The sequence below is a fragment of the Athene cunicularia genome (genome assembly GCF_003259725.1).
Source record: "Athene cunicularia isolate RWA chromosome 10 unlocalized genomic scaffold, athCun1 chr10_part1, whole genome shotgun sequence".
Classification (NCBI taxonomy): Eukaryota; Metazoa; Chordata; class Aves; order Strigiformes; family Strigidae; genus Athene; species Athene cunicularia.
In genome coordinates, this window is record NW_020799112.1 from 16316632 (window position 1) to 16335331 (window position 18700).

Consider the following 18700-nt stretch of genomic DNA (forward strand, 5'->3'; position numbering starts at 1 on the left):
GGGGCACGGCCGCCACGCTCGGCATGGGGCTCCGGCTCCCGCTGCGCCGCAGCGCCAGCTTCACCCCCGACCACCCTGCCCTCATGGAGGTGCCTGGCCCCCCCGCCCTGAAGATGGAAGCAAACGTCCTCATTATGGGAGCGGGCAGTGTGGGGAAATCAGGTAAGAACCCATGGTGAGCTGGGAGCAGGGAGTTCCCAGGCAGGGAGACCCATTTCTCTCCCTCCACCACCCCCCCAAAAAAAAATAAATGCTGAAAACGGCAGCAGCGTTTGGAGAACAAGCTCTGGAGAGCAGCCCTGTGCAGCAAGCTGGTGAGATGGGGCTGAGCTTGAGCTTTCAGGTGCAGACGTGATTTGAGTTGGAGAAGCTGAGCACAACCTTGTAGGCAGCGGGCAAGCAATTGGGGAAGGTATTTTCCACTGAGCTGCAGTTTGCTGATGCTCCAGTTCACTCTGTGCCTCTGCTCCTCTCGCAGACCTGCTGGTGGCTGGGAGAAAGCCAGAGGTCGTTCCTGCTGGTGGGAGTTTACAGAGGGATGGTGCCTGACTCTGCTCTGGATTTAAAAGGAAAATCCTGCAGGTTTAGGGTTATTCTGATTCTTATCCTTGCCTCTGCAGCTCTGACTGTGCGTTTCCTGACCCGGCGCTTTATTGGGGAGTATGGAGACATGGGTGAGTGCCAGGCCAGGGCCAGGGGGTTCCCGTTAGGGACTGGGGTCAGGAGGCGAGCCTGCTTCTGCCCATGGGATTTCATTGCTTCCCATCCTTTCCTGACTTTCTCCAGAACCTTTGCCTGCTCCTGGGGTCTCGATGGTTGTATTTGTTCAGTGACCCATCTCTTTGCTCCAGAACTGCTTCTTTGGGGTGCAGAAGGTGCTGGGTGGCAGCTGGTGGCACTAGCCTGCCTGGACTGAACGCTGGGGTGGAGGCAGGCTGGGGCACTCACAGCTGGAAGGGCACTGTGCTCCATATGCTTGTGGCTGTACGAAAAGAGCCCCTGGACCTTGCCTTGTGGAGCACAGTCTCCCAGGGTGGACGTGACAGGCTTGTCCCCAGGAGGAGGAGACCTGGGTTGAAGGAGCTGTCTCTTGGGTCCGTGAAGATGATGATTTTATTTTTTGGCAGAATTCATCTACAGCCACAACCTGACCGTGGATGGCCGAGAGATTCTCTTCCACATCTGGGACGTCCCCAATTCCCAGGTGAGAGGGCTCTGCTCTTGTCACCTGTTTTCACCCACGGGACAATAAAACCTCTACTAAAAGCTACCAGTGGGGAACCACAGGCTGGGAGCTCCAGCTGTGCAAAGCTCTCGTGTCCGATGGTCTGTAGGCAACTGAACCCTTCTGGCCTGCAGAGCACAGGGCAGCAGCATTGCTGGCAGGGTAGAAATAGTCAGGGATGTTAGAGCTCAAGCATGAATATTACCAGCCCCCATAGAGCACAGGACTGTGGTAACTAAGTGGCAGCCCCGCTCTGTGGTCGCCACGCTTTTGTCACCTACAGCCTGCAGTGCTTGCCAGCTGGGTGATAAGGTGGGCACTGTGATGTTGAAGCCCAAATCATGTCCCCTTGGTGAGGTCTGCCGGGTGCTGCTCTGCTGCCTTCCTCAGTGCTTCTCTTTCTGCCCTTTTGCTACTTGCTAGCTGTCCCTGTCCCGACGGGCTCAGGGTTGCTGCACCCTGTGCTAGCAGACTGGTGTGGGGGGAGGGAGCTACATAACACACCCTTTCCTTTTCCCTTTCCCCAGGAGCATGCAGAGGAGGGCTCCTCGGAGGAGAAGCGAATCCAGTGGGCAGACAGCTTTGTCCTAGTCTACAGCATCTGTGATCGTGCCAGCTTCAACATCCTGCCCCTCAAAATCCAGTTCATCAAGGCAGCCAAGGAGGGACAGAGCCAGGAGAAGGTGCCCATTGTCATTGTGGGCAACAAACGGGACCTGCAGCACCAACGGGAGGTGTCTAGCGAGGAGGGTCGGCTCCTGGCCCTCTCTTTAGACTGTGGTTTCTACGAGGTCTCTGCAGCCGAGGCTTATCACGGGGCCCTCATGGTCTTCCATGGACTGGCTGAGCGCATCCCTGACACCAAACTAGCACTGAAGAAGGGTACGGGGATCCGTGGCATCGTCAAGACCATGTCAGCTGTGTTTGCCCGTAAGCGAACAGACTCCCTCTGAGCTACAGTGTGGGTGTTGCTTCTTTCTGTGCTGTCCGGCTGGATTAAGCCTCCTGCTTTGGTGCCCGTGGAGATGGCGTGTGTTCTCCTCATGTTGGGGTCTGGGTGTCCTACCGTACCCAGCCAGCGCAGCCGAGGACTGTAGTGCCTTCCTCTTGACTCTGTGATGGGGTAGAGTCTTTACCCTTTGCTGTACCAGCTTTTTAGCTGCCTCTTGCTTTCTCTCTTCATCCTCCAACACTGGAAACCATCAGGTGATTTTGCCACAGCTTCAAGCAGCAGCATCCCCAGCTCCTTCAGCAGGAGCTGCCCAGGCTGTTGGTGGGCAGGGAGGAGATGCTGCTTCTGCACGTCTGCCTGGCTCCCTGTCCCCCCCGCTCAAACCCTGGATCCTCATTCCTGTTTAATGCTTGTCAGGGGCCTCTTGGGTAACCCTGGAGCACCCATGAGCTGTCAAGGTGGGGGCTTTGCCACCGGGGAGCCACTAGCAGTTCCCATGTGTGCATCACTGTGTCAGAGTGTCCAGAGCCAGTGGCACCAGCCAGCCCCTGAGGACCTCGGTGAGGGCTGATGCCTCCCATCCCACCTGCCTTGCTTTTGGACCATCCTGCTCGTGGTCCTCTCTCCCACAGCCTTACAGCAATTGCAGCCGTTTCCCTTGTGCAAGAGGCATACAGGCTCTGCCTGGGAAAAACCAGGCACGTGGCACATTCCCAGGATGGGGAATTGCACTGTGCGCCTTCCCAAGCTGCTCCTTCCACAAGGCTGCATGTCCCTGGGGAGGAAAAGAGGTGGGGAAAGGGGTTGCTGGGCTCATCGCTGAACCCTCCTGCTGCCGGGAGATTTTTTTCTCTGTCTCTCCCCAAACCCTTCCCCTTGTGCGCCTGGGAAAGCAGCATGTTGAAGAGAGTTTGTGTGTCAGTAGAGACAGTGATTTCTCTGCTGTGTTCTTCTGGAAATGCAATAAATCATCTTTGGCAGGAAGCCTCCAGCTCCTTCGGGCTGTGAATTTGTACTTGAGGCATGGGAGAACACACGTACTGTGCTGGGCATGAGCCCTGCGGCAGCAGTTCAGGGATGAGTTTCCCATACCCGCTCCCTTGGCTCCAGGCTGGGTGTCTGGCCCCACTCTGCTCCCTCGTGTTGGTGGCTTGCTCTCATAAAGCAGCCGAGCAGACGGGGAGAGTGGCAGATTGGGAAGGTTTATTATTGCAGTGGATACAACAAGGTGTTGCGGGAAGCCAGGCAGTCCCGTGGGAGAGGGGCTGCAGGAGCTCCACCTGTTCTCACCGATCTTCCTGACCCCACCATCCGTCCCACCGTCAGCAGGGAGTGGGTGCCCAGGGCTTTCCAACTCGTGAGTCCTGCTGGTCGGTGGGGAGCCCTCAGCTCCTCCATGGAGGAGCAATCTGTGTCCAGGGATGGGCCCTGCAAGGGGGGGATGGAGGAGGGAAGGATGGGGAACCAGGCTTACTATGGTGATGTCTGATGGCTTTGCTCTCTTCCCTGCTCTGTCTCAGAGCTGTTCTCAATGTGTAGCCCATCTAAGTCCACAATATCTGCTCAGCGGGAGCCAGGGCAGCCCAGTGCAAGGCCTGGCTGGTCCCTTTTTCTCTTTCCTGGTCTCATTCTTTCCACGTCATCTTAACCTTTCTGGTCCCACCTCCTGCCACCAACAGGGCTTTTGGCTGCCTTTATTCCCCTCCCTGGCCCTGATGCACTCCAGAAGACCTCCCATGACATGTTTACCATTTTGAGCTCCTGGCCGGGTACACGGGTGCATGTGAGTGGCTGGCAGGGGCCCGGGCAAAGCGTGCTGTGGGGGGATTAGAGAGGGGGCTGGGATGTGCTTGTTCTCCCCACCGGCTCAGTCCTTCTTGAAGGTAGGACCGTAGAGGTTGCTGTAGTAAACCCGGCTGTACATGGCCTCAGGGCTGAAGCGGTAGGAGCCCTCGCTCACCCGCCTGTTGTAAGGGGCAAAAGCGGATTTCCGTGGGAGGGGGCACTCGGGCTCGAAGGCAGGGCTGCGGTAGAGGTTGTGCCGTAGGAAGAGGGGGTCCTCGAGCCCCAGGAAGGAGAGGGGGTGATGGCCCCGGTACAGCCGCCAGTCGTTCCTCAGCTGGGATTTCTCCTCAGTGGAGGGAGTGGCAGGCTTGGAATCCTCCTCTGTTTGCTCCGTCTCCGGGCTGGGCTTGCTTGCCTTGGCTGCCTCCTCTTCCTTCACTGACTGCCTGCGGAGCTGAGAGGTGGGATGAGCATCTGGCCAGGCTGTACCTGCTGCCAGCCCTGCTCTCCCTGTGCTACACAGCCTCCCCCAAACTAGGGGGACCACAGGACAAGCCATTATGTCCCCAGAGGGGTCTCCAGCAGAGGGGAGTGAGCAGCTGCAGCCCCCAGGCAGCTGCAGGGGAGAGATGGCTCAAGGGGAGCAGTGGGGTGGGGGAAAGGACAGGGGACATGCCTCAGCCTGAACTTTCACCTTTCCAGGAATCTGTGGTCTCACCCTGGCTTGGGCAAGAACTGTGTGAAGGTGCCACCACTGGTTGATCTGCTGAGTCTGTGGGGGGACTCGCTGTCACAGCTCGGGGGATGCTCAGGAGGAGGGTGCTCTGAGGTGTCCTGACCATCTCCCTGCCCTGGTAACCTGGCACTGCCCAGAGCTATGGGGTGCTCACGGGAGGAGATTGGCCAAAATGGGAGATGGATGGCATCTAACTGGGGACAAACTCACCGGCACGTAGCTGTACAGGGTGCCCAGCAGATGCTTGGGGGCACTGACGAGGGTCCCCCCGAGAGCATCCACTGTCTCCATGGCCTTTGACAGCCTGCGGGGAGTGAAGAGGATCAACCCCTCTGCCGCATCCCAGGCCACGGCTGGGACCTTCTTCACACTGGAGATGCCCGAGGCGCAGGCGCTTTGCAGGTTGTGAGCCACGCTGCCCACCAGCCCGGGGTCTTCGCCCGCCTGCCGAGAGAAACCAGCTCAGCTGCTGGCCCAGGCCCCTCTGGGCAGGACAGGGTGGCCCTGGGCTCCCCATCCCCTCTGCAGCTCAAAGCAGGAGTGCTTTTGGCTTGCTGCTTTGCAAAAGCCACCGTGGCCCCTTGCAGCAGGGTCGTTCCCTGTCCCACTCCCAGCTCCCCGGGGACCCTCTACCCCAGGCTGTGCTTCCGCAGGCAGAAGCAAAGGGCAGTGACCCCGACCTGCCGCTTCCCGTCCCCGTGTCCCAGTGAGCCGCCGCCGGGGACTGTTCCCAGCCCTGGCCGTTCACACCACCCCTTGCTGCTGGGAGCGTGGCGGGGATTTTTCAGGGGTGTTCAGGGGCTTGATAGGCAGCTCGGTGCTGACACCCCGCAACAGCAAAGGAGTTTTGAATACACAAGCCTGGGTGACCTCGCCTGACACAGAGGCTGCCCACAGCCCCCAGCTTTGGGGAGTCAGGGAAGGGGGCTGCTGGGACTGACCCCTGTCAGCCCCTCGCCTCCTCCAAGCTGCAGCTGAGGGTTCAGCAGGGATGTAGGGCTGGTCTCAAGGGTATGGGGGGAACATCCCCCCATGCTGGTGCAGCCCATGGACAGGAGGATGCTTTGGGGCACCCCCAGCTCAATGTCCCCCTTTTCGCCATACCTCCTTGGTGTGGTTGCTGTCTTTCTTCCCCGCCTTCTCCTGCTTCTGCTCCGGCACTTTGCTCTGCCGCCGGCTCAGCCAGCCAGCCGTGGTGCTCTGCCCATCACCGTGGACCCGCGGCACCTCAGGTGCACTCGGCTTGGCCAGGCTGCCCTGGAAGAGGAGTGAAAAGCCACCACTTGGAGGGAGCTGGCAGGTCCCATCCACCCCATCCTGCTTAGCCTGAGGATCTCAGAGGGGCCCTGGGTGAGCAGGGAGCAGAGGGGCTCATTTATGCACATGGGAAGAAATCCAAAGGGCAGCTGGGAGCTCCGGGATTTTGGCACAGGCCGGGGAAGGGGTTCCCACTGCAGTGCTGGGTGGGAGAGCAGAGGTGCCTCCTTCTCCCCATCCTCTCTGGGCCTCTGCGGGGGCTTTGTGCTTTAGGAAGGATGTTATGGCAAGGCCATAAATCAACAATATACATTGGGAGCTGGCTAAAAATAACTTGTCCCACCGACATGGTACAAGGTTGTGTGTGAACATGCAGGAACTGCTGGCCCTAGGTCATCCTGCTGAGCGGGGGAAAGAGCAGCACCCACCACTTTGCTCTTGGACGTGCTCCAAGAAGCCTGAAATGTTTCGTCTAAAAGCAGAATCAGCCCAAAAGAGGGAATGGGGGAGCAGGAACCTGGCGGGTGGGTTTTAGCACTCACCAGGATGGGGATCCAGGTGGCCAGCTCCTGCCCTTTGACTTTGGCACGGTGGAGGCTTTGGCTGGTTTGCTGATAAGCGCGGTGGGAGACGGTGCTAACCAAGGCACTGATCCGGCCCAGGGTGCTGGGAGCACTGGTAGTGCTGGGAGCGCTGGGCTGCTGCTGGGACACCTTTGCTGCTGACCTGCATGTCTCTTTGGACTTCTGATCTAAAGGCAGAAGAGCACAGGCAGAACCGGGGGGGGGAGATTTACCTCCTGGTGGGACAACCCTCCTAGGCAGCCCTACACCCAAATCCAGGGGCTTCCTCCTGCCACGTGCACCCCACAAGTGAGGTGCTACCCCACATACAACCAGCCCTCACCAGATACCCTCAGAGGGGATCTGGACATCAGGCTACCTGCTTCTTCATCCTCCTCTGGCAGCAGGTACTCCATCAGCTTCTCCAGCCCTCCCAGGGCTGTGTCGACTCCTGCGGCTGCCATCTGGCTCACCGAGTTCTTCCTTGTGTACCTTGCTGTCGTTTCCACCGTGCTCTTGGTGGCCTCAAAGCCCTCCGCTGCCAGTTCCATGATCTTATCCACGGAGTTGCCAATGGTGCTTTTGGCACTTTGGAGCGGGGAGGAGATGGTGCCCTTCAGTTCAGATGCAAGCTGCAGGCAGAGAGATGGAGAACAGCCCTGCTGGTGTGCTTGGAGATCCCACCCATGGCCATGCTGGTAACCAGCCCCAAGGAGGGCATAACAGCTCTCTCTAGCCTGGGCTGGAGGTAGCTGGCAGGGATGGGACACAGGACACTGTTGACCTATATTTGGGAGCGCCCCAACTATCCCCTGGGCTGCAGGAGCCCCTGGAGGAGCTGTTGCTTGAAGGTGCTGTCTTGTTTCTCCCCCAGTAGCCCATCACCGTCCAGAAACAAGACCAGAGGAGATGTGCTGTGGGCTCTGCAGAGGGGCTGGGGGGTCCTAGACTATCCTGCCTGTGACTTACCTTGTCAACAGGGTACTGGAGGGCAGGGATCTTCTCCTCCAGGTGGTCCAAGCCCCGGCAAGCCAGGTTGTTAGCCACAGCAACTGCCTTGGTCAAAAGCATGGGGTGGGTTGGTAAGAAAAGCTCCCAGCTTGTGCTAGGCATGTGCTAGTGCCAGCGCTGTCCCACCAAGGGTGGCTCTGGCGGGCTCCCCACTGCCGTGTCCCCCCCGGCGGATGGACTCACACTGAGGCTCCAGCCTGCGCACCACGGGCTCCACACTCCATATGGCCAAGGCACTGGCACCCTGCACGCCCCGCTCGTAGACCTCACACACCGAGGCCATGAGCGGGTGGGCCTCCTTGGTGCTGGCGTAGGTGCGCTGGATGCTTTCGCAGGTCGAGCTCACCACCGGCAGCTGCAGAACCCTCTGCAGCACGTTCTCCTGCGTGCGGGATGAGCGTCGGTTAGCTAACAGCCCTTCCCCGAGGAACGCCCTTTGGTCCGCACCCCGGTGGCATTCAGTGTGTTGCAGTGACCACAGAGGACCTCAGCTCGTGCTGGAGGAGGAGGGCATTTCTTGAACCCCATCGAGGGTCTCCCAGCTACACTGTGTACGGCATGGCCACGGACAAGCGGGCTGGCTGCTGCCGCGGAAGGAGCGGGGACACCACAGGCACTGTCGGAGGGGTGATGATGCCCACTCCATCTCCCAAGCCCGACTCCCTGGCTGCGCCCTCTGATCCTCCACCCAGCTCTGCTGCTTCTTCCGTCTGACCCAGCCCTTGCTCCTGTCCTTGGACCAGTAAAGACCAGTGCCTATGTGGCACCTCTGTCCTGCCTGTCTTGTCACCACTATGACAAGTAAAGGATACAGATCCTGGAAAGGAGAAGGGGAGAGGAACGGGTCTGTCCCTGAGGGCAGACAAGGAGGACATTTGGTAGGAGCCACTGCTGTAAGAAGAGAGCACCAGAACTCTCTGAGGCAGCAGGGCACCACATCCCCACACTCCGCTAGCATGGGCGATATGGGATGCCAGTATAAACCAGTACAGCCAACACCTGTGTGTGCTGCCAGTGCCAGAGCACAGCTGGAGGTAAGTCCCTCAAAGCTGAGCGAGCAGGATAAATGTGAAGCTCCAACCCTCTGCTTCTGCTGTCACCCAGTGCCCACATGGTGAGGTGAGACAGCCAAGAGACACGGCAGCCTCAAGGGAGGAACACTGACTCACCACAGCAGCCATGAGGCAAGAGCTCTCTGGGCTGCATGGGACAGAGCAGAAGAAAAAGCTGAGCGTTCGCCTGGTCACCAGCAGGCAAGAGGCCAAGGTTGGCTTCATGTCCTACTTGTGACCATGACTGGGCTGTGAGTCTGCAGGTTTGAGAAAAACTACATCGTATTACACTATATTGTGCTAATTTTGGCTTGACACGGAGCCAGCCCTCTAACAAAGCCCGAGGTGGGTCCAGCTGTTCAGAGCAGCACTGCATCCACAGCAGCACGACTGCTGGAGGTTTGGGGTTCACCGTGGGACAGAGGTGAAGGACAGGCACTGCTGGCAGGTGTCACTGAGGGCTTGTGTCAGCTCGGGGTTCACTTTATTGATTCTGAACTATTTAATTTCAAACAAGCAAAAGGTTTTGTCCTTTTCCTTTGATGATGATCCTTTTCCCTATATTATTGCAGGCAAAGATTCATCATAAAGATAACAGGGGGACATGTGGGACAGCGTGAAATGTGACTCATATTCATCTGGCAGAGTCAGTACGTGCTACCAGGTGCCCCTGGCACACCTCTGCCCACCCCTCTCCCTCTTCCCACACCCACCTTGGCACTTCCATTCTGCAGAGCCTGATTCTTCTTCGCTGTCATTGTGACGCATCCACCTGCAAAGCAAATTTGGGAGCTGCAGACCCCGCTGTGAAGGCAGGGCTGGGTTTGGGCTCTCTCCACTCACTCCTGCACCCCCCCAAGCATAGCAGGGCCCGGAGCTAGACTGAGACACACACCTCCCATGGGCGTAATGGATGAGGCATTGCCTAACACTTGACTTTTTTACCAGTTAAGCTGTAAAACCAATGACTCCACACAGCTCTCCCCTGCTAGTGTGTCTTAACACCCCAAAATGGAAAAAAAATTAGTTGAGAGGCATCTAGTTTAGAAGAGATACAGTACAAAGCTGGATAAAGGGCACTGGCAGAACTGTAAAGCAAAATCAGAGCAACCAGGATGTTGCACAAGGGCCAAGCTGAGAGGTGCAGGCTGAGAAGGGGTAAGAAGGCAGGACAGGAGCAGAGAAAGGAGCTGTGGGTAGGGATGCAGCGAGTTGCCCTGCCGTGGTCAGCATCCCCCTCCCTCCTGCTCACAATGCCAGCGCTTGTCCCTGTGCAGCCCCAGCTTGATATGGGGGCAAAAGCACCACAAAACACCCATCTCCACTGCCTCTGTCTGGGTGACACCTAAAAACACACCTCCAGCTCCCCCCTGGGCATGGATCCCCTGTTCTCAGCAGCAGATGAAATTCAGGAAATTTAGGGGGAGGGAGTGATCCCTGCTCTCACCCCCCTGGTCCCAATGAAGCTGTCCCCAGAGCAGCTGGTGGGGACAGGCTACTCACCGAGGGGCAGCCCGTCCCAGTAGAGCAGGAGCAGAGGGTGGTGGCTGCACTGTCCCTTCACCCGAGTACTCTGAGAGTGATGCACCGTGCCCTGGCCACTACCACCACGAGGCCCCACCTCCCAGTTGCGCGGGTTTGGGAGCTGGCGGGTTGCGGTGGAAACTGGCCAAAGAGCTCCCTAAAGCCACCGTAATTTGGAACAGATGACGGCAGAAAATCCCCTCCTTTGTCTTCCTGCAGAGCCCAGAAGCTGCGGCATAGCCGGGATGTACCGAGGTTTAATGCCACTCCATCAAGAGAAGATGAAAAGAAGCTGCCCTTGGACCTTGCCATCGCAAAAGCCACAGATCATGAGCAGCCAGGGAGAAGGTAAAGAGTTGGGCAGGGTTTCCTAAGAGATTAAAACCTTCCTGCATTTCTGTAGCCCCTGTTATGACCTGTGGAGGACCAGGATCCTATCCTGTTGGGAAATGCAATGCAGACAAAGAACATCATTTCTCCCCAGGGAAGTTTACAAAGCATAAGGAGCAGAAGGCAGACAAGGGGGACACAGACTGCATAAACCAATCTGGCTTAGTAAGTCTGCAGTTTCTAAGAGAATTCATGGAGGGCTTTGGTGAGGAGGCTTTTAGCTGAGGGTCAGAGCAGAAACTGCATTAGGAAAGCTCTAGGCATTTGGAGTAGACAGAAATGGAGAAAAAATCAGGTTAGGAGCGATCTCTGGAGGTCCCCTTGTCCAACTGTTGCTCAGAGTAGGGCTACCCTCAAAGCTCGATCAGGCTGCTCAAGGTCTTGTTCAGTCTTGAAAATCTCCAAGGATAAGATTCCCATCTCTCTGGGACCCAGTTCCTGTGCTAACCATAGTCACAGTAAACTATTTTTTCCTTACGTCCAGCTGAAATTTTCTCTGCTGCAGTTTGATGCCTGCCATTTCTTATCCTTGTTCTGTGCACCTTTGAGCAGAGCTTGTGCTCCAGCCTGTGCTGGTACAGCATGTGCTCCATGCCCCGAAATGTCTTACCTTCTCAATGATCCTCTGCTGGACTCTAGTCAAGATCTCTTCTGTGCTGGTGGGGCCAAATAGCACATGATTCCCCAAATGTGGCCTCACAGAGAGGAACAACTGCTCCCCTTGACCTGCTGGCAGCGCTCTCACTACTGCTGCTCTTTCGTGGCCAACCTGCCTTGTTGTGCGGGAGGCACTCTGCAGACTCACATCACAAAAAATCCGTTTGTGCTATTGATTGAAAAGAAAGAAAACACCACCTGTATGGAGCTATGATAGGTTTTGGTTATAGACTGTGGAGACCAAGGGTGAGCCACACCGATGAGACGAGGACAACATGGTGCAGAGAGGACAAAGCAATGACCAAGGGGGTGAGTGCAGGTGAGCGATGCAGGCAGGCTGCTGACACAAGGATGCTGTGTGTCCTGGGCTGCCCAGCACGAGTTGGAGAGACCCCTGGCATGCGGCTCAGCATCCGTGGAGGCCCAAGCAACAGAGCCAAGTCCTTAAACACCCACAGCTGCCCAGCACCCCTGTGCAGGACACAGAGGTGTGCACCCAACATAGCTTCGTGGCTCCCTGCTCCTGCCTGCGCTGCTCGTACGTGGGGGTGGGAGGCTTCCCAGGGACGTGGGAAAGCCACGAGTGGGAGGAAAATACCTCCCAAAGAGCCTGGAGTTTGCTTCCAGCGAGGGGCTCTGCAGAGCTCGCAGGCCTGCCCGGCTAGCTGGGTGTAGAGGCACATGAATGTGCTGGGCTGCCTCCAGCTCGGTGGCGGGGTGAGTCGCTGCTCTCCAGACAGCGGGACAAAGGGCAGCAGCCTGCTCTAAAGTTTGCTCTCTTGGCACTGAGACTTTTTGCAGCCGTGCTAGCCTTGCTAAAAGTGCAGGGGACATGCCAACCTTCTCTCTGCCTTGGCTGGAGTCCGGATCAACAGACAACACAGCCTTTGTGCTACTAACACCTTCGCTCTTCCCCTCCCCTTCCTCTGGGACAAAGGCTGTGCCAGTCCCGGGCTCTACAGTGCAAGGGCACCAATGCCACCCCCCTCCATGGATTCACCCCACACCAGAAATACTTTGCGTTTCTGCAGGCAATATTTAGAGCTCACGGGATCAGCTGGGTGCAGGGAAGCAGTTTCACACCCTTGTCTCCACAGTCTGCTCCATACCCATTAGTAGACCATGGTGAGGGATGAGCCAGATCCCCAAAGACCTATTAGGCATCTTTACACTTAGGTCTAGGAGGGGGCTGAAGAGGGAACTAATTCATTTCCATGCCCTATGGCAGGATCATTACCCTCTAAACCACTACTGGCAGATGTCTGTCCAGTTTCTTTTTAAGGACTGCCTTCCTGGGCCATCCATTTAGTCTTTTATTTTACTTACAGTTCAGAAAAAGTGCGATTTAATTCTCCTTTGCTGCAATATAAATGTATTACCGCCTGGATTTAGAGACCGATTTATTGCCTTCCTCTTGGCAGGCAACCTTTTAGACACTTGAAGACTTCTCACACCCCCTCCCAGTCACCTTTCCTCTACAGAACCAGTTCATTTGGTTCCTCCCTGGAGATCTTGATTTTTAGACCTTTGATCGTTCTTGCTGCTCACCTGGGAATCCTGAACGGCTCACCTATTTCTTGAAATACCATGCCAAGCACAGCATTAACATTAGGAAGGCCTTGTCTGTAAGTAAATAGAAGATTATTTTGCACATCTCACATAGACAACTCTCCTGATAACTGTTTCCATTGCAAAATGTGTACGAGACCAGTAATTCAGAAGGAAACTCTTGCTGAAACACTGCTGAATGCAATGCTTTATACATTGTGCAGGAACTGACATTTTAGAGCTTCCAAGTTCACAAGGCTCTTACTGCAGGGGATAGGAACTAACAGTAAGCTCGGTTTTAATAGTTTTTCTGGCTCCATCCCTCCCTATCTCAGCTGGAGATGTTACCCTTCACTCCCTGCCCCAAACAGGCATTTGTTGTTGAACAGCTGCAGTGATTTGCCCTACGACACTAAGACCCATCCAAATGAAAGGCCGTTTATGAGACACTAAAATACAGGTGCACCCATTCCTTTCACCGTAGCTGTGCCCATGCTGGGCAGAAGGCTCCAGCTTTCTCCACTGGTACCCAAGGGCAACAGATAGCAATTCTCAAAATATCTCTTTGTTTCAGGGCATTTCATGTAAGTAGTTTTACCTGCTACTCACATGGTTACTTTTTCATGTGTTTGCAACTGAAATGGGGACTGTAAATTAGTCTGATGAATCTGGCTGCCTCCTTGCTAGTGCAAAAAGACAGCTCTATAACCGAGGTGCAACTATAGGCAATGTCTTTTTAACAGTATCATGCCTTTGAAAAATTCAGAGATGGGAGGGAGGATTCTCTCCTTCAGCATCTCTTTACACCACCTTCTAAGTTACACACGTGGACACAGTGTCACTCTCATCTCAGTTTATTGTTTTCAAACAGCTGTCCTTATTCCAACTGCTGTATTAGAAACAGATATAAAAAAAAGCACTAAAAAGTTTTTCTCTGTATGATTATGATTCTATGGCTTCAGTCACGTTATATTGAGGTACCTTAAATTGCCAGCCTCCAAAGTATTAGTGCTTAACACCCAGGAAAGAGAGTTACTCCTCTATGTTCCAACTCACATGATTCAGAATGGCACAGGTAAGGCTGAGACAGGCTGAAAATTCATTGCCCCATCTCCCACATTAACTCTGTACTTTCTAATCCACGTCAATCCCTACAGGAGAAACATCAAAGCCTGGCTCGTGGCTTTGCACAGTGTTTGCCTGGCACAAGGGAAAAAACCACCCTTTTCCCTCCGCAGGGCACAGGGAGGTGTAGCTGGCTAGTGGCTATATCACCATATTAATCCATCTCCCTTTACCTGTGAAGTACAAAAAGAGAAACCAATTCACAAATGAGTGAAAGAAGTATTTTCTATCCAAGAGCTCCCCTAAGAGGAATTCAAAACGCATTTTTCTGCAAGAAGATGAAATTCTGTAGGCAGAAGGTGGCCAAACCTCTGCTGCCAGATCATCAAGACTCCTCTTCATTCCTTACAGGGGTTGCTACACACTGGGATAATGATCAAATCTGACCGAGGGAGGGATGGGCTCCACATTGCCAGAAGCTCAAAGGCTAATGGAGTAAAGAAACAAAAAAAAAATTCCATTGTTAAGAGGGAGAGAAAGCCCTTGAAGACAACATATCCCATATGTAATGCTTCATTATGGTCTGAACTGCCAGTTCTTTTAATGGTATTCATTTCCATATTAAAAAGAAGAACTGCTGCAGGCCACATTCAGTCTTCAAGCACACTTAATTATCCTGCCCAGCAACCTTTTTTCAAACACCTCATTGGCAGGCGAACACTTCAAACTGGAAGTAATTCCAAGCTTGACCACAATGACTTAAGGTAAACTGGGACACTGCCTTACCGTGCCTACTCAATTCCACAGCCTTCACTTTTTAATAAAGGAGACCAACACCTTTTAATTTCTGTTTTCAGACAGTGTCAGAAATAATAAGAGAGTACCTTGGTCCAGGTTAGAGTACTCTCTGTTCACATCTCCTGACATATTAAACAACTATTCCTTGCACCAGAAAGTAGCAGAACACACAGGCCTAACTCTGATGAAGAAAAATGATAATTTTATCTCCTATATAATGTGCAAATTCTTCTCAGGTGGTGTCAGAACTGGTACTCTGCAAAGTCAGGAACAACAAAGACTGCATGTCATGTTAAACAGCTGGACACAGCATTTCTCCTTTAACCTAGATTACACTGCTGGGCAATTATTCCCAGTGAGGTAAGTGATGAACAATAATGCAGTTGCAGGGCAAATGTAAGGCGTTTTCAAATGGTAGAACCCATTCAACCAGGGAGGAAACACACAAGAAAGCTTATGGTCATGACAGGAGAGAATAGGGAGGACCCGATAGGAAAATCTAACCCATGAATGCCCAAATCCAGTAATAAGATTTTCTTCTCACAGGGGATTCTGATATTATCACGACTAACTCCATTCCCTTCCCTCCAGGAGCTTACACAACTAGAAACACACCCTTGCAGTTTTTCTGACTCAATGAGCTCTGAGCCAGGCTTCTCTCCTTAACTGCTGGTTGCAAACCTCCTTATTAAATTGGAATTTTTCATGTAAAATTAAAACAGCAACACAAGCTCCTTATCACAGTATGATTAATGGAAAGTTCTTGCACTTGGAATCACAGGGGTTTGGGAGTTAAGGTGTGCATGTAATGGGAAATGTAGTGCTTGTGAGTGATTTCAGATTCACAGCTTTGGAAACCCAGTTCCCTACAAATCACAGCATCAGCAACACTCAAACAAGCTTCTCCCACATGCTGTCCTTCACCAAAACCCTCAGCCATGGCCTGCTTGAGAAGCCAGAGTTCATGGCCAGTGGTCCCTGGCTCACATTATCAAAGGAAAAGAAGAAAGTGCTGATTTCCTGGGACACAAATTGGCACTTACTAGACTACAGGTGCAGCGTCACCGGTACGCCTTACAGAGATCATCAGAAGGTCAGATCATACCACTCTTCAGCTACCATCGCACTGCATTCACACCGCTGCCTACAGATAACAGGATCCACCAACCCAAACTCATCAGAACTCGATGGCACTTGACGTCAGGCCATTTAAACTGCAGCTCCTAACTTGCCTGAGCCCACTACAGAAATTCTGACTGTAGGAACGTTTGATTGGTGAATTCCAGCCTTCCAGTGTAGACACGATTAGTTATTAGTATACCTATTACAGTTGTTTGTGCAGCTGTTTCACAGCCCTGTATTAAAACATAGGAACATCAATATTTCCTTGTCTAGCAGCCACGTTCCCAGTCCTGTTTCTGTTTGTGAAATATTACTCTGTCTTCTCCCATGTTGACTCCATCAGTGAGTGTGTCATGGCACCAAACTCATCTGCAAAGACACAGGGAAGGAAAAAGGGTAGAATTCACTTATTTAGAGAACAAAATTAATCTTGAGGTTACTGTGAGACATGTTCATTTCGAAAGTGCCATATGGAGGATAAAAATCTATCAGAGGATCAAAGCTGTTGGCTCACTGTATACTGTGCAGCTCCTTTTGTGTTACTGTTTCAGCTTCAGACATGGGTTTGCTAATGTGAAGATCCCCACCAGGGAGGAGAGGATGCCACATAAGCCAATCACTCCTGGGTTGGTCTTGTAGATGCCAAGTGTATCCAAAGGACCTGAGAGATCACACAGATTCTTCACCAAGTCCAGCAGCAAAGGAGGATTTCTTTTCAGTATCTGAAACAGCAGGAGATAACTGCGCAAACCATCACATTTCACATGGTGTAGTTCCTGACTGTGTTTGTCCCAGAAGGAATTCTCCTTTGTGTTTTCTTTCCGTATAGCTTGTTCCAGCCTCCAGGAGATCTCATACCAGTCCCTGGCTAGATTTATCAGGAGTGAAAGGTAGTAACACTTGGTAGCCCTGTTCTGCCACTTCATCTTATCGATGTCAGGTTGGAGCCCAGTGCTCTTCAACCACAGGACCGCATCGCAGATGAAGTAGAGGGCACGGGTCAGGTTGGAGGCTGTAAGGCAGAAGCGAGGAACCACATCTGGCAGCTGTGTAGTCCTCTTGGCTGCTACCAAAGCATGTACCATGTTGCCCAGTCTGAACACTGCAAGAAACCCCACAAAGGTTAGCATGGCCTGGCCTTTACCACAGAGACACAGCCCTATGCAGGACAACGCGACATCTCACTGTTCACATTTATTAAACTTAGCAGGCTTTCGGGCATTTGTATGCTTAAGCATTTTCTTCGCATAGCGTGAGAAGCTAGTATTAGCAAGGAAAGGGGTGTAAGCATCTCAGTGCTGTCCTGCAACAGCCCAGGACACAGACACAGATTTTGTCAATAGCCAGGACTCGCAGCCTTCTCCTGCTGCTCCTTTCTCAGCACCTGGGTGCCCTCTGGACCAGTATCACCAACTGCTCTGAACGTCAGTGTCAGCAAAAAAGGGACACAAACAGAGCCTCCATCTTCAGCTGTACACTTCATAGGATTTCAGATAATTCTGGACAGGAGATGTTACTGCACTACCCTGTAGCAACCATGAGCTACAACTTTTCTAAGTTTTCTGGTGATTCACGTGCTGAGCACACTGAGATCCTAAAGTCCCTCCTCAGCAGTGAGTTTGTCAGAGGTACATGCAGTTCACTGCAAACAGGAACAGTTTACTCCATTTCAAGCTAATAACATACGGCAAGCCTGATTGCATCTGCTGCACAGATTAGGTTTTGCCCCATGAATGTTAATACAGTATTATGTAAAATACTTTTCATAACCTGCTGCATTGTCACAGTGACAGGTGTTGGCAGTACCCACTCTTACTGGAACTGCAAGAGTCCTGCATTTAAGCCTGACATCTATTAGCAATTTTTTTTAGCAGAAGCAAGAGAATTATGGCTATGCTGATAAACCAGCTGGCTTCTCTGCTTGAAGTTACCGTACTCTGGAGCTAACTGGAATAATAAAACAAATCCATAGTAACATATTAAATTAGAATATTTGCCTCATATATTGAAGTTGTTCCAGGATTGAGTAATTGATAAGCAGGCGTAAGTTCAACCCAAAAGCAAGCAATACAATCACCGCAACGGTGTAACCATAGTGGATGCAACTGTGACACAGCATGAAGTGATGTAAATGGTTTGACTATGAGAAAAGTATGGAAGGGTATATGATTTATTAGAGTTTTAAAAATATATATATTTATTATTATAAATGCTAAAGAAAATTAATATGCAAACTAGGATATATAAAGTCCTTTTGAAGGATGGTCCTCCAGAGGTGTTTTTACTGGGATGATGGTCTTTAAAGTTAGGCTGTCTCAACCCATTACCTGTAAGGACTAACGAGAGCACAGTAAGCCAGCCTTGCACCATGACTGTGGTCTGTCCCTGAACTGAGATGACAACTTGATCTCTGCTGCTACAGCTGACTGTTAATTTATTTCTCTAGTTGTGCCAGTGATCATTCAGATTCCCTGATCAGAAAGGAGGCCGAGGAAGTAATAAATGTCTATTTGGCCCTATCTAGCCTGGCAAGCCAAGGCAGGGATAAGGTCTAGTGACAATTTTGTGAATGTACTAAGACGTTTTATGGCTCAATATAACTACAGAAAACGCAAGGCCAGGAGCTGTTTTGCTGGAAGGAGCAAGTGAAGAAGGACTTATCCCTCTAGACACCAGGTACTTACTTTTCCGGCCAGAACTCATGTTAGATTCCAACTGCTTGAGTTTCATTACCAGCTTCTCTTTACCAGCCTTATGCTCTATTAAATAGCTAAGCAACATGCATGTGTACTGAGTGGCTCTGGAATGGAAAAAATGAGGAAAACGGTACACAGGTGAAACAGGACAATTCAGAGGAACGGCAGCAGCAGGGCAGCATTTATTTCCGAGCTTAAGGTCACCCCTCTCGCGGTGCCAGGGCGAGTTATATCCAGGGGAAGGGGCACAAGCGCAGGGCGGGCGGCCGAGGCCAGGCGAAGCGGTGAGCAGCGGGGAGCCGCAGGGCAGGAGAGGGGC

The 18700-nt window shown here is 52.8% G+C and overlaps 3 protein-coding genes across 5 annotated transcripts; 1 reads left to right on the forward strand and 2 right to left on the reverse strand.

The window, feature by feature from the left end:
• The first annotated feature begins 6 nt into the window (after positions 1 to 6).
• On the forward strand, positions 7 to 3154 carry LOC113484056 (ras-related and estrogen-regulated growth inhibitor-like protein). 2 transcript variants are annotated; one of them, XM_026856173.1, is made up of 4 exons: positions 7 to 162; positions 621 to 674; positions 1128 to 1204; positions 1753 to 3154. In XM_026856173.1, the coding sequence occupies exons 1-4, from the start codon at positions 24 to 26 to the stop codon at positions 2176 to 2178; spliced, it is 696 nt and encodes a 231-aa protein (XP_026711974.1). In that variant the 5' UTR covers positions 7 to 23; the 3' UTR covers positions 2179 to 3154. The 2 variants fall into 2 exon arrangements, with proteins under 2 accessions (XP_026711974.1, XP_026711975.1); XM_026856174.1 differs by lacking the exon at positions 621 to 674.
• Positions 3155 to 3370: 216 nt separating this feature from the next.
• Positions 3371 to 10306, reverse strand: PLIN1 (perilipin 1). 2 transcript variants are annotated; one of them, XM_026856172.1, is made up of 9 exons: positions 10085 to 10306; positions 9295 to 9385; positions 7713 to 7911; positions 7488 to 7570; positions 6898 to 7150; positions 6498 to 6706; positions 5803 to 5955; positions 4909 to 5142; positions 3371 to 4416 (listed from the first exon to the last, which is right to left on the reverse strand). In XM_026856172.1, the coding sequence occupies exons 2-9, from the start codon at positions 9337 to 9339 to the stop codon at positions 4045 to 4047; spliced, it is 1548 nt and encodes a 515-aa protein (XP_026711973.1). In that variant the 5' UTR covers positions 9340 to 9385; positions 10085 to 10306; the 3' UTR covers positions 3371 to 4044. The 2 variants fall into 2 exon arrangements, with proteins under 2 accessions (XP_026711973.1, XP_026711972.1); XM_026856171.1 differs by having other exon boundaries at positions 9295 to 9353; positions 10085 to 10305.
• Positions 10307 to 13455: 3149 nt separating this feature from the next.
• PEX11A (peroxisomal biogenesis factor 11 alpha) lies at positions 13456 to 18685 on the reverse strand (the record flags this gene model as incomplete). The annotated part of the gene is made up of 2 exons (XM_026856077.1): positions 13456 to 16787; positions 18370 to 18685. Coding segments are annotated over 2 exons (879 nt in total), but the record flags the coding sequence as incomplete, so codon positions are not given.
• Positions 18686 to 18700: the final 15 nt, after the last annotated feature.

Bases quoted from the DNA above. Each gene is read 5' to 3' on its own strand.
- LOC113484056 (XM_026856173.1), top strand. From the start codon at position 24: ATGGGGCTCCGGCTCCCGCTGCGCCGCAGCGCCAGCTTCACCCCCGAC. The intron at 163-620 runs GTAAGAACCCAT...TTGCCTCTGCAG, and splicing joins GGGCAGTGTGGGGAAATCAG to CTCTGACTGTGCGTTTCCTG. The intron at 1,205-1,752 runs GTGAGAGGGCTC...CCCTTTCCCCAG, and splicing joins GGGACGTCCCCAATTCCCAG to GAGCATGCAGAGGAGGGCTC.
- PLIN1 (XM_026856172.1), bottom strand. From the start codon at position 9,339: ATGACAGCGAAGAAGAATCAGGCTCTGCAGAATGGAAGTGCCAAG. The intron at 7,912-9,294 runs GTGGGTGTGGGA...TCCCGCACGCAG, and splicing joins TGCAGAATGGAAGTGCCAAG to GAGAACGTGCTGCAGAGGGT. The intron at 5,956-6,497 runs GTGAGTGCTAAA...CTCCTCTTCCAG, and splicing joins CCACCTGGATCCCCATCCTG to GGCAGCCTGGCCAAGCCGAG.